Raw genomic sequence first — 14,937 nt, 5'->3', positions numbered from 1 at the left:
TGGCTTTTCAAGCAGGCCTGCAAATGAGCCTAAATAATTTTACATATTTTCACTTGGCATGTAGGTTTGTACTCTATAGATAACGATCAATTACACAACTCTTCAAACACTTGAGTTTTCTGTATAAACACGTTTTTAATTGATACAAGTCTCATATGGTGGTACAGTGGGTCGGTGTGACAGTAGTGCTGCACAACCAACCAGCAAAGTCGACTTCCTCTGCCTCGCACTTTGACAAACTGGTGCACCTTAATGTACTTTTTAAAAAAAACTTACGGTGATGGTTTGCTTAAGAAAATTGTTCATTGTGTAATACCTACCATAAACTGCTGGTAAGTGCAAGATGAGTGGTAGAGGTATCCAGCGCAGACGGCCATATGTCTACAATCAAAACGCCAACTTCTGAGGCCTTCAGATATATCTCAGGTAAACATCAATGTGGAGCCTTTTACTGTGACTAACATTTTCTTAATCCTGCAGTGTAACAGCTCAGATTTAAGATTAAGATGGAAATGTTGACTGAAGTGGGCAAAAGTTCATTTATTTTAAGTAAACTTATTGTAACACATCTTGTAATTTAATGTACTCTTCAGCTTGCAGATCATTAATTAATCTTGCTGTATTTTAAAGGCATCACTGCAGAACGTGAACAAGCTGAACCTCCTGCGTCTTGCTCCTGGTGGTCATGTTGGTCGCTTCTGCATCTGGACCGAGAGCGCCTTCCGCAAGCTGGACGAGCTGTACGGCACCTGGCGTAAACCCTCCTCCCTCAAGATCGACTACAGGTAAGTTGTGATCACGGCCACAAATCTACAGTATCTGTCACAATGATGAGCTTCTACTTCGGTCCGTGTTTTTGAACATAATGATATTTATTGAAGTTCTGAGTTTGAGCAGCACAAACTGTCAAAAGGCACACGTTTGTTTACTTGCGTGTGAGAAACTTAAATTCTTGATGGTTCTTGTTTCAGCCTGCCAATGCACAAGATGAAACACAGACCTGAACAGGATCCTGAAGAGTCAGGAGATCCAGAAGGCACTCCGTGCCCCTGAGTAAGAACTCCTTACTTTAAAAAAAAGTATTGTTGGCTCATTGACTATGATGATTTCCTACTTCGGTCCGTGTTGCTGAACCCTGATTATTTGGAAGTCCTGAGTAATTCAAGAAAGTTTTATCACTTAAGTTACGAGTTGATCCGTCTTTCACACTGTTGACACTGAGTCGTATCGTCACTGCAGCAAGAAGATCAACCGCAGAGTACTTAAGAAGAATCCTCTGAAGAACCTGCAGATCATGCTCAAACTGAACCCTTACGCCAAGACTGCAAGACGTCACGCCATCCTGAAGCATGACCCTGCGGTGAGAATCTTAGCTGGTAGAAGTGCAGGCAGAAGTTCTAAACCCGTTTACTGAAGGTGACGAGTTCCTCTTCTGGTCTCTCCATAGATCAAGGCCAAGATGCTGAAACCTAAGAAAAGGCCTGCAAAGAAGAAGGGAACACCTGCAAAGCCTAAACCCACGGCGTAAATCTATTCATTCAGACTGGAGTTCAGTGATGAATAAATGAGTTGTTTAAAATAACAAGTCAGGTCCGTCGTTTACTGTCACTGCACAAGACTCATTTATTTTCATGTAAGCTTACAAAGATTGAACTCTGGCACTGTAAAGACTTCAGGGTGGGGTGGGGGGGGGGGGGGGGGGGGTCAAGCACACAGGATGAGCAGCTTAATAGTTGATCTTTAGAAAAAGATGGCTTTTCAAGCAGGCCTGCAAATGGGCCTAAACGATTATTTTACATATTGTCACTTGGCATGTAGGTTTGTACTCTAAAGATAACTTATCAATTACACAACTCGAAACACTGCGTTTTCTGTATAAATATGTTTTTTCTGACGATACAAAGTCTCACATGGTGGTACCGTGGGTCGGTGTGACAGGCTGACTGAGTCCGATGGTGCTGCACAACCAGCCAGCAAAGTCAACTTCCTCTGCCTCGGACTGTTTGATAAACTGGTGCACCTGAATATTTTGAAATTGAAAGAAGAAAAAAAAAGTTAGGTGGCAGTTCACACAAGAACATTCCTCACAGAGTAATACCTACCATCAACTGCTTCAAGTCTGCTCTTTCTGCAGGATTCTTGATCAAACTGAAAAGGAAAAGAAAACACGAGATGCAGTGTGAACACCATTAGATGGTTTAAAGCGGTTTTCATCCTTTTGGAAAGGGTTTCAATAAGATTTATTTTTAACCGAATTTAAATGGTATCTTCCTCCGTTGGGAAGGTCTAGTTGGTAGGTTAAGACAAATCAAATGGAGTATTGTGGAAACAGAAAATGTAAACAAAACAACTTTTTCATACCATTTATTCACAAAATCTTGAAAGTCGGTGCTAAATATGCCAGGAAGCTTTGGCGGAGGCTGGAAAAATAAACATCCAGTTAAAACTTTGAATGAATTTTCTGATGAAGACTTGATACAGTATTACAGTAAATTAACTCACCTCATTGACAATGTAATCAAGCAGCTCAAATATAGCCATAGGAGGTCTGCTGTCTGGGCCATATGCTGGAGAAAAGCAGTGAATGGAAACGTCTTACAACTCCGCTCATGTTTTGAGATTTGTGAATTTATTTCATGGAACTTTTGACCGGCAGCCGCTTCATCAAGCGCCACCAGTTCGAACTGTGGGACGATTCATATCGGACTCACAGCTGCCGGGTCGCCCAGGGGGCCGTGGTTTCGGAGAGGACTCGCCGGAGGCGGCCTCTCCTTCCATCGGGAAACCAAAGATCTGTTCCAGCTCCTTAGAATCGGGCGGCGGGATGGGGAAACGTCCGATGGCCATTTCAACCAGCGACAGGCCCATGCTCCAGATGTCTGACTGGACCGAGTAGTGGGTGCCCTGCAAACGCTCCGGCTGCACAATGCATACACCGCAATAGTAATATGAGAGCTGGTTATAATATGTGAATGAGAGCTCCAGGGACAGTGTGCATTTTTAACTGACCGACATGTAAGAGCGAGTGCCCACAAAGGAGTTGGCCATGGAGTCTATAAGCTGTCCGCTGACTCCAAAGTCGCACAGCTTGATCTCACCGCGGGAGTTCACCAGGATGTTAGAAGGTTTGACATCTGGGGAAGAAAAAGGGACATGCAAAATTCGGGAGGATTCAACAGGGGACTGAAAGTGGCACACAACAAAAGGGTTTTAACACAAAGGGAACTGCAGATTGAGGATTTACCTCTGGCTATTAACAAAATTGTCAAAAAAAAAGGGACTGCATAAGAATCTTTCATTCCTCTCTTTGAACAATAAATCCTGAACACTGGCATCTTTCGCTGACTGGAATCACTCCAGTTCTTGCCGGTATTAAATCCCATCCTGATGAGATTTCAGTCTAAGTGATGAGGCACACAATAACATTTCTGTTCGTACAAAGAAAATGCAGTCGGCAGCTCATCAGGGAAGAATACTGGCAGTCTGATTGAGACGAAGGGACGTTTTCTACAAATCTCTACAACATGTTACACTTTCTCAGGCAGGAGTGTAAAGCACACTGCTCTCACGGGGCTTTAAAAAAAAAAAAAAAAAAGATTCACATGTCACTAGAGTTATTTTAATCAGCCTTTTTAAATGTTGTTGCGCAGCAGACAATCTCCCAAAGGGAGACTATTTTATATTTTGTGAACTAAAATATGCATCACAGCCAATCATGTCACCTGCCCAGCAGCTTTCGCTGCAGGTTTATGTTCACAATTTAAAGGTGCAGTATATAAAATTTTAGGACAAGATTTGTACATTAGATGGCAGAAGTGAGCCACAGTAGCACACAGTTTGTATCTAGTCCACTTATTTTAAATTTCTTTTCAAGTTTTAGCAGTTTTCTTAGTAATCTCTAGCTTCTGTTGTTTACTCATCAATCTGCCATTTCTCAGATTCGACTGAGGACAAAACTCGATGCTGGTTTTACAGGATTGGACAGGCTGGAGGTCAACTGCCTTGCTAAATTACCTAAAATCACACAACACATAGACATCAATGAGCTGATGTCATTGTTTTAGTTTTCGTGAATTATTGCTTTAGATTTAATGGAAAAAGGAAAGTCATTGGGGCAGATATAGAGTTTAGTTTAATGAACTCTTTGTGGCTCCAGACAAATTCCATTTAGTCGGATGGAGGGGTAAAATACATGGCTAAATTTATCGTAAAGGACGTGATAATAAATACAAAAAGAAATCCACTCTACTAAGCTGACTGCCACATGCTGGAAATACACTTCTGTGTGAAAAAAGTGTGAAAACCTATTTTTGAATCAAGAAAGCATAATAAACATAGCATACATAGGAAAAAGTATCTCTATGTACCAAAGGTATGGTGAAAGGGACCGCGCTTTGTTATTCTAACATTTCAAAAAATGAAGTGACGGTCTGACCTCTGTGCATAATCTTGTGTTTCTCCCGTAGGTAGGAAAGCCCTTTAATGACCTGTGGAGATCAACATTGCACATCAGCACAATGCGCGTACGAACAATCTGTTCGTGCAACAGCAAAACCACCCGTACGAATTCACAAGTTACAAATGCTATTATATGTGCAATAAAAATAGATGCAATGTGAATATGTGGGAGAGGTGTTGAAGCTACTCACAGCGATGCTGACTTTGCCAAGTATCTGCTCGGGGATTTTGCCTGCTTTCTTTAGTGACTGGTCCAGCGAGCCGCCATCCTATGAAGAGAAGAGAATGAATTGAAGGAAAGCATTCACTGATCCCCAATCACTTCTATGAAACAAGAGGCAGAGAAAATTACTTTAATCTCATGCCAGATTACATGAAATTAAATTTAAAAAAAATAAATTTGCTGGACACTCGTGCAGTGCAGTCTCTGGAGGCGAGACTCAAAGTGAATACTATTGAAACACTACAGTAGGCACATCATTAAAGAAAAGTACCATATGCTCCATGCAGATGCTGATTTCTCCGTCGCTGTAGAAGGCCCCATAGAAGCCCACAATGTACGGGGAGTTACACTCATGCAGCACCTGCAGCTCCCTAATGATCTGGTTCCTGATGGCTGGTTTGATCTCCAAGTGGATTAGCTGCAACACAGGAGACCTCAGGTTTTTACTCATGCTCTTATATCTCTCCCTCTCACACATGCAGTTATGTTTCTCTCCCTGAAGGCAACATTACATTGACTGAGATTCCTTCTTTTTTTTCATTACTGTTATTCATATTTTTATTGGAGAGAAATATAGTGCAGTAATGGCAGGGCATTGCACATTCAACATTGGAACCTCTGAAGGGACATTTCCCTGCGTAAATGTTAAAACAAAGACAATAACAAGGCCGTGCTGTCGATGTCATCACAAACAATAAAGTAATACGAATTATATAAGTAATAAAGAAAATAATTTCCTTAAATAATGCATTCATTGACAAAGTAGGAGCTTGAGGAAGCGAGTCAAAATGGAAAATACAGACATTCAAACAACATACAAGTTGTTCCAATATGAGTATCGCTATTGCTACTGTTCAGCTTGAAAATGAAAAAAGCCTTTTCACAGTGTCCTCACTTCTAAAGAAGCAGCTCACCTTCCTCGCCATAATCAGACCAGAGGGTCGGTGGGAGACCTTGAAGACGACTCCTCCGTTGCCCGCTCCGAGCTCACATATCTTCTCAAAGTCGTCATCTTTCAGCTCCCCCACCTTTTGTTTCTGTGTCAGAAAGGCCTCCAGGCGTTTCCGCTGCTGCTCATCCAGCTCAAGCTCCTCGAGTTTTTTCTGCAGTGCCTCCAAGTTTGTTCTTGAATAGTCGAATAAGAGATAAAGATGTTTTAACAAAATGTATTCTTCCTTGAATAAACCTTAATTCAGACATAAATCTTTAAATAGGCTATACGTTTATCGTTTTTAAAGACGAGACAGAACTTCATGACAGTGACCTTTGCTTGATGCTACAAAGCAAACCAAGCATGGAGCCAACCAGACTGAAGGGATTGAAACGTGTTGGGCCTTGGCCCCATTCCCCATTGAAAAAGATGCACACAATAATACATTTGGAAAGCTTTAAAACTATTGTGTTCGATACTCCAGAAGTGCAGTTGTTAGCACTTGGTCTCACAGCAAAACCTAACATTAGTTGGAGTCTGAGCCCTTGTTGTGTGAAGTTTGCATGTCCTCCCCTAGCGCTGCTGACCACACTGTGTAATGTACCACTCTGCTTTTATTAAAAAAAACAAAAAAACAAAAAAAAAACCTGTCAAAAAATACTGGAGTCAATCAAAGCGTCTTGTTTACGTTTACAGAAGTTAGGCCTGCATTAAAATTTCCTTTTAATTTCTGTTGTTCTGTATTTCTCAAATCAGGCAGGAGATTGTTTTCAACAAGCCTTCTGTTTAATGCTGATCTTTTTTTCATTTAATACACTTGATCACGACTCAGTGGAGAGCAGCTATAAAGCAGGAAAGGATGCTCTTCCCTGCGTGCAGTAAAGAGAGGGTTAAGTGGTCTTATTTTTGACAGCAAGCCTGCATATCCATGGAGACGAGGAGCTGAGTTTGAGCTTGATGTGGGCGGTGTGGGCGTTTTGTCGACAAGAGCTGGAGGTGGAGGAGGTTGGAGAATCTGAGGAGAGAAGCAACCCAGAGCACACTCCACATAATGCGTGACGAGGACCACAGTGTTGACTGCAGAGCCCCCACCCTTCAGGTGCATTGGGCTTTTGTGCTCCGTCTATTAAACATCCAAGGACATAAGCTTGGATGTAAGAAACAAAGAGAAGATGACATGTCCTCTGAAAAACCCTTCTCAACCGCTACATCACATGATTTATGCCTGTAGATGCGGAAGTATTTGTTTTCTTTGATGTTAAAGATGCGCACAATTAAAATACTATGACGCCAAATCAGATTATGTAACTGCATTGCTGCGGTCAAGAATTTCTTCTTCTTTTTTTTTTAATTTGCAGCTTTTTACCCAAATGATTAAGAGAAACACATTTCAACAGATAAAAGCCTCCCTTCACAAAGCAGACCTCATTGTGGCCCCTCTAACTCGCACACTGCACTTAATTTGTGTCTGGACAAGAGGTAACACTTTATTGCAAGTACATCTTCATGAATTTCACATCATAAAATACAGTTAATGGCATGTTGGAACCCACAGGCAATTAATAGCATAGCTTTTCTCATGCTAATTTTTTATTTCACAAATCCGGTTAGTCCTAATATAACTGTTACACTTTTCACAAAAGTGTATTATTTCATTTCGTCTCTAATAGGAGCTTCTATTCAGCGGCTCACTTCACAGGAGTTGCCCCAATAGGTCATTGCAACTTAGCTACTTTCACACACTTGATGCCACTTGATTATAATGGATTTTATTTCCACAGATTTCCAAAGTCCACATGGGTCAACGTATTGGTTTACACTTCTAAGTTCATTTCAAATTCACACCATCATTGTGAGGACATGAACAAACATCTGCTGGCTGGACAGAGCAAACCCACATAAGGAGAATGAACAAAGATTCAAACAAGGCACACAGACACTGTAAATTGGACTGATGTCATGACAGGGACTTATCGATGCAGTCGGCAAACAGCAAATTGCAGAGAGGAGTCGGTCCAGAACAGGTTGTTTTTCTTTGTTCTCAGAGCTCCACTGATAATATCCCATGGCTGGCTGGCATTGTGCGGGCCATTCAGTACACTTCCCGCCATGGCTGTCAGCCATTTCATTCTCAGAAAGCATTTGGCGGGCTGGAATGGCATTTCTTTTTTTTACCAGAGTGCAATGGTCTGGTTTCAGTAAGAGGCTCATCGATTGGATTAAGCTCATCCACGACCATTATGCAACACATTTGCTCGCTTCTGTCAGCATCCCATCATCCTGTGTCATGGTACAAATTACCCACAATAATGTGATCATTTAAATGTGTTTGGAAACACGAGGCCTCTTCTTGCTTCCCATTCCAAACAACTGCCAGGCTTTCTTTGTTTCAGACTTGATGTTGAACCAATATCATAAGACTTTATAGCCGGAATTAAAGTTAACAGCCCTAAAAAAAAAAACTTGTATTGAAAATGGTTTATCACAGTAGATTAATCATAAATGTAGGGTTGGGTTTTTTTGGGGGATGAACAATGGTTGCCTGATTTCCTGGCTCTGATAACTGAGGGAGCAAGGGTATCTGATCATAAGGTCACCACTCATTAAGATGAAATATACTTCTCATCCTCTCAGGGACACTTTGATTTAAGAGTCAGCGCTACGACATGAAGCTTCTTGTTGAGAAAACAAATCACTAGCTGAGACAACCTTTATAACAGCGGGCCATAGATCACACATATTGGGCGTTATACATTAGACTATGCAAAGGTTTGAAGATGTATCAAACACGTCCACCTGGAATGACACTGAAATGAAGACAACATTGATGATGGCTGGATGTCTCCTATTGGCTTACCGGGATATATGAAAGTACTTGTTCATCATCAACATCTAACAGATCACCTGTTCTTTTCATTGTGTCAAAACAGCGACTGTGGAAAAGGTGCAAGCAGACAAGAGGTCCGATAAGCCTGAATTAAGAGACAGCTGAATAGTGAAACCAACACTTGTGTGGGCGGATTGAGAGGCTACGAGTGTTTTGTCACATCGACTCAAAAGGATGGATGTGTCCTCAGTGGGGTAACCCTTCTCAAATTGAATATTAGCGAGCTATAACAAATTGTGATTAGAGTTTGTGAAGGAGTTGCTGGGACTAATGAATGTGTCACTTTTAAACATGGTCAAGAAAATTCCCTCACATTCTTCTGGTCGTTGCAAATCTCAAGAGTTGGTTCCTTTTAGTTTCTGCTCATGAGAAAGTGATGAGAAGGTTAATTTAGAAAGACATGAGGATTTCTTTGTCAAGACTAATCTTCTGAATGTTTCATGCATCAACATTGGGCAAAGTATTAATCCGCTGTACTTTATAAAATTGGAAATGGGCACATTTATTGTTTCCAAGTTATTGAAAGCTGTGGCAACTTAACTTAAACTGATATAAACACGTATGTACATGATGTTAAAGACTTTCTGCTTTGAGATTTGCACTACCAAATAACTGTGCTCTTTCTCTTGTCTGGCCCACTTTAACGAGAGTTAAAAAAAAACTTCTATATTAGTTTTCTTTAAATCACATGGGCAACTGTAGCGTTTCATACTTCTTAGACACTTTTCCTGGTTCCTATTGACATCTGCAATAGGAAGAGATTGGCCAAACATGTTAACATGTAGAGCATGAATGCACGGCGCACTGAAGAATAATTAATAAATGATGAAGTTGTGATATATTGCAGGTCTAACACACGGCACCCTTCAAACCTCATTATGAGGTGCAAATGAAAAGCTCATTATAGAACACTGATGTCCATTGTGGTCCTGAGAACCACAGTCCTTCATAATTTCCCTGCTACAACACATCTGAATCTAATAAATGAATCATATTCAGAATGAACTTATAAAGTACGATAACAAGTGATTCACTGCAAGACGACACGTTGGAGCTTTGGAGCATCCAAACAAGCAGCGCAGTAACGAGCAACTCCGAGCTCCAGCTCACCTAATTTAAACAAAAGCTGTATAATCAGACTTCCGCTGAATTTCAATCTGTATGTAGGGAGGGGAAGAGAGAGAGAGAGAGAGTGTGATGTAAAACCTGACATTGGTGTGATGAGGTGGGAGCCTCAACGTCAAGGTCCCAGCCTCACTGCTGACGGCACATGGTCTTCCATTTGATCTGTTAAATTTCTGTCGATGAACAACATTGTGGACTTCACAAATTGATGTAAAATAGATGGTGGACTCGCTCTCTTCAGCAACATTCGATTGTGGAGCACTCCAGGAGCAAAGCTTCCTTGATCATGAAAAACAATCATGGTCTGTAATGTCTACGGCACGTTATAAACGTACATGTGCAACACTGATCAAAAGTTCAGATAATCCACCTTTGGTTAAAAGTCATGCAATAAAAGAAGGTATGGCGCTGGGGAATGGATGGAGCTGCTGCAGTAGGAGTGGAAAAATTAAGCGTTAAAAGGAAAAGCCAGGCAGCCAGATGTAATAAAGAGGCAGGAGACTGAAACCAGACAGAATGCAAAACACACAAAGGGACCAGCTGATAGGAAGCAGCAGGGATTGTATTGTACACTAGCATGAGGAAACAGGTGAGCAGGTGCATATCAAGAATCAGACGACGACGAAAGGACACACTGGAACTGAAGTGAAATGATAATTTGGCGGTGAATTTAAACTAAATCCCTGGGAAAGGGTGACTCAACCCTGTTACCGTCTGTGGAGCAATAAAAACCCAATTAGAGTCCATCAAATATAATCGTTTCCTTTACTGAACTGTAAGGATTTCACAAATCTGCAGGTTTCCACAAGCAAATCACACATTACAAGGACATGGTGGTGCTGTGGCAGAGGGTTGGCTTTGTGAATAGGGACTCAAGGTTCCTTCAAATCTGAAATGAACACTGAAGAGAGTTAATGACAGAGGGAAATTTCACTGTTAAATCATGTAAAACAAGAAATTTATCTTAATGACATTCAGAGTTTTAGCTTTTTAAGAATCTAAAGTAACATTACAAGGAAATAATAAAGATAGGGACTGGCATATATAAAAAAAAGTCTCTTTCACCCACTTTACCCTCACCAGTTCAGAGGAGCGTCGGTTCTTATCCAAAGCTTACAAGAGTGAATATTCAGTTTTTGATAAATCTGATAAAACACTTTAATATGAGGGCTGCGTCCCTGGAGAAACTCAAAATATACAGAGTTTAAATGAAATGAACCTTCAAAAAAATAAAAAAAACCTCTTCAAATGTTATCAAGGTGACAAGAAACAATGAAAGTTTTCAATGTTTGGTTAATTTACCACAAATATGAATGTAATGTCGTTATTTCTGATGCTTTTAAGTTATGTTGAATTTCTAGCTATTATTTCTTACCTCACTGACAGAAATATTTGAATAATAAAATGACAACAACAACCATACAAACATTTTAATACTACAAAAGGTGCACCCGTATCCTAGCAACTGCGTGTAGACATGTAACAGTGGAAGCATGGCTTTTAGGGTTCCGATTACATAATGTATTCATACCGAGGTAAATAAAGCTGAGCTTCCACTTAAAATTAAAATGTGTGTATGTTTCATAGGGTAAGAGAGTATATTGAAATACGAGCGTATTCTTGCATCGCAAATATTTTGTTAATGACCCATTCAATGAAATCATGTGTGTTCATCACAATTTGATAAACTCAAAGAGTATTCAAGTATATCTTAAGGTGCTGCATTCCTTCCATCCCTTCCTTGGTTAGAATAAAAACATCCCCCACATCGTTCGTCAGTTCGTATCCTCTCCGAACTGTTGTTGACATAAATACAATCTCAATGCAATACAGAATTATATAAAAGAAGTGTATTGCAGTGTTGGGTTTTTGGAGTAACTCCTTGCCAAAGACACAGATGGGCCTCAGATGTGTGATCCAAGAATGAAACATTGATATATTGTGCCTCTTCAACACATTAGAAAAGGAGGCATCATAATGGGAGAAAATGTTATGTAATTCTCATCTCCACTGACGGAGCTCCTTGCAGGACTGACAGGAGATTTTCTGCGTGTGAACTGAGAACTGGAGCACCGTGTCACAACAACTTTATATCTCCATTACTTTGTTTTTATCAAATGGCGATGGGAGCAGGCCAACACACAGAAATATCATTCTACACGCCGCCTCGGCGTAAAGGGCAAACTCCGACTAATGAGTCTCCATACAAAGTGGGCTGCGAGTCACAGAACACAAAGCAGAGCTGCAGATTATAGACAGGATGGAGAAGCACAATAACAATGCCAACCTGTGAGAAGTGCGTATCAATCCTGCATCTGTACAATCTTGCAATTTTGACACATGCTTTATCCAAACTAAGGATAAAGACCATGTTACAACAGAAAGATCAGTTTTTAAACATATTGCACCAAATAAAATGTGTCTGAATCTTCAAAATGAATGCGAAACAACTTACGAACTTGTATGTATAGACTTATGCTATATTTACCAAAGTTCTAGCTCACCTTGCATGTATACATTTAACAACTGCAGCTCTACATAACTACAAACGTATCTATTCTAATAAAACATCTGTCATATTTATGTCATCTTTTAAGAGACATATAAGAAGATAGAAACGTAGAGCAGCTTTAGCTCTGTGCTGCAGAAATCTCACGCAGGCACATGGAGAACATGCAAACTCTACACACAGCAATTCTGTGCAAGTTTAAACCAGGGAACTTCTTCCAATTCTATCCGCTGATCTAGGTGCTTGATTTAAGTTCGGTTCCATTACAGGGCAAACACAGAGAAATGGATAACCACACACACATTCAGACTTATTATTATCATATCCCAAAGTTTTCTTAAACTAATTGCAGTTGTGCAGTTTGCATGTTCTCCCTTTCCATGCATAGGTTTTCTTCCACAGTCCAACAATATGCACTTTGAGGTTAATTCGGCTACGTTCACACAGCAGGTCTTGATTCTTATCCGACTCCCAAAGTGACAGGAATGCGCAGAAAGCGCCACGCCGATCACGCTGCTTATGGACGTAAATATGGATACGACAACCACAGCCCGTGTTTATCCAATTTCAAGTGGTTGTGCGATAGGAGCTGAAAAAAAAAAATCTCGACAAAATGACAAGGGAAAGAAGGAGATCGGGGAAAAGAAAAGAAAAAAAGAGCACAGCTTTTAACATTTTGGCGGTGCCGCTTCCTCTGGCACAGTCATGACTCAGCATCACGTCACAGACGTGGAAGGCGGATACAGGACAGCGGTTGCAAAGAAAGACACGAGATACAAATCTGATTCGTTACCTGGCTTTGGTGTGCAAACATCGGAATGGCAACATTCACACTGTCACAAAAACCGATGGGATATGGGTGACTTGTGAGCAGGAAATCAGAGTTGGGTCACGTTTCCCTGGAGTATGAACGTGGCCTAAGTGACTCTAAGTTGCTTGTTGGTGTGATTGTGTCTCAGTCGCTGTTTCTCTGCTTGAGGGAAAATGTATGGATTGATGGATCACTGCTGGCTCGTACCAATAGCGACTGACGCTGACAACAAATTAATCACCAACTATTTTGATGACAGCATCAATCAAGCATATGTGATGCATGTAGATTGTCTTTAAAACGCCAGATTAATATTACTGCTTATGTGTGTAAACATGTTTCTTCATAGTTGTCCTACAGTCTGTATTCCATAAAAAAATCCATCTTCTATACCAGTTTGTCCAATGGAGTGTCAACAACCAGTCAACAATGGGAAAAAGGCAGAGTATACCTGTCCATTAAAGGGTAATCACTTAATAATAGTATTTCTATTCTATTCTATTTTATACACCCATGAGCAATTTTAGATTCACCAGTTATTATCAAATGTGTGTGTTTGGATTGGGGCAGGAAACTGGAGTACCTGGAGGGAGAACATGCAAACCACACACTGAAACCCTTGCAAAACCAACCTGGACTCAAACCAGGGTTAACAGTGCTAACCACTGCACCACTATGGAGGTCTTGTCTTATGGATCATACGTTTCAATTATTGATCAACACACACACACACACACACACACACACACACACACACACACACACACACACACACACACACACACACACACACACACACACACACACACACACACACACACAGGTATCGGCTGCAGTCAGGAATCGGACTTAATTGGATTACAGATCTGCAGCAGGTGGTTAGGGACACTCACTCGGTGGCTCCGGTGCCGTTGATCGCGTTTCCATCGGGGATCGGGTTGAGTTGGATGGGCTCTGGCTTCCTTCTCTTCTGCATGTTCTGCTCAACCAGCTGGTGCAGCCGCAGCGGGGTGGATGGAGGCAGGGAGGTGCAGGTGGAGGATCCGCGGTGTGGAGAGGACTCGGAGGGTCTGAGGACACTGACAGGAGGAAACACAGCAGTGGCGCGAGGAGCTGCGGGGCTGCAGAGGATCCGATTCTTCTTAATGTGTGGACGTGAATGAAACGTCACGAAAATATTTACATTGGTCTTCCGGACAGCGTGACTGAGGCTGTGGCAGCACGCCCCCTGCTGGTGATAAGTGGTAAAAACTTTGTGTGACACCAGCAAGCTGTTTCATTCAAAGAGTTCATTCAGCCTGGACCGATAATTAACAGCTTCTCGAAAATACATACATACATACATACATACATACATACATACATACATACTATTATTATTATTATTATTGGATCAGTGGCAAGCATATCTACAGAATATTTATTTTATTATTTTTTTTTTTTGAGGGGCTCACAGGGGGGTCCAAGGTCTTTCACTTGAGGCACTGCATATTATATAAGGGAAGCTATTGCATCTAATCTAAACCGGTCCAACTGGTTATATACACCAATTGGCTGGATAATTTGAGTATTGAATGTGTTTGCAACATAATTAATGTTGTTAAAATATTTAGAAATTACATTGACTAGCTTTGGACAAGAGTACTTTGTAGATATACTTGAGGACACTTTGACAATCTTCCCTGTAATTGGTGAACAGTGTATAATTGGACAAAATGGTGTGGAGGCTGTTGGGTTGAAGGTGTAGTTATAAAATATAAAAAAGGTGAAAGAAACTGGCAAAAGAAAGATTCCATAAACCAAAAAAGCTTAATTTCACGAAAACCATTAAAAGTATTTTAATTCAGGGGAATTTGTGAACTCATGTGAAGTCTCTTGATGCAATGTATCTAATTAGCTTCATTGTTTAATTGTAGTTTGATTAGAACAATGTAAAATTACTCCACATATTTAAAAAAAATATATAAGCATGTCAAATTTGTGATCTTAGAGT

The 14,937-nt window shown here is 40.7% G+C and overlaps 1 protein-coding gene and 1 long non-coding RNA gene across 2 annotated transcripts; one reads left to right on the top strand and one right to left on the bottom strand.

Annotated features, from left to right (window-relative positions):
• The first annotated feature begins 82 nt into the window (after nucleotides 1-82).
• LOC308136342 lies at nucleotides 83-1,297 on the top strand. The gene is made up of 3 exons (XR_013936828.1): nucleotides 83-785; nucleotides 972-1,053; nucleotides 1,240-1,297. It is a non-coding gene; the product is annotated as an uncharacterized lncRNA (long non-coding RNA).
• A 609-nt stretch (nucleotides 1,298-1,906) lies between these two features.
• map2k1 (mitogen-activated protein kinase kinase 1) lies at nucleotides 1,907-13,920 on the bottom strand (the record flags this gene model as incomplete). The annotated part of the gene is made up of 11 exons (XM_080505587.1): nucleotides 1,907-2,020; nucleotides 2,103-2,148; nucleotides 2,362-2,420; nucleotides 2,503-2,567; nucleotides 2,712-2,919; nucleotides 3,010-3,134; nucleotides 4,436-4,487; nucleotides 4,650-4,727; nucleotides 4,953-5,099; nucleotides 5,596-5,806; nucleotides 13,838-13,920. 11 exons carry the CDS (start codon nucleotides 13,918-13,920, stop codon nucleotides 1,907-1,909), a joined length of 1,188 nt encoding a protein of 395 aa, XP_080361713.1.
• Nucleotides 13,921-14,937: the final 1,017 nt, after the last annotated feature.

Source organism: Blennius ocellaris (assembly GCF_963422515.1).
Source record: "Blennius ocellaris genome assembly, chromosome: 11".
NCBI lineage: Eukaryota > Metazoa > Chordata > Actinopteri > Blenniiformes > Blenniidae > Blennius > Blennius ocellaris.
The sequence above is the reverse complement of the archived record's forward strand: the minus strand, read 5'-3'. Positions and strand labels throughout refer to the sequence as shown.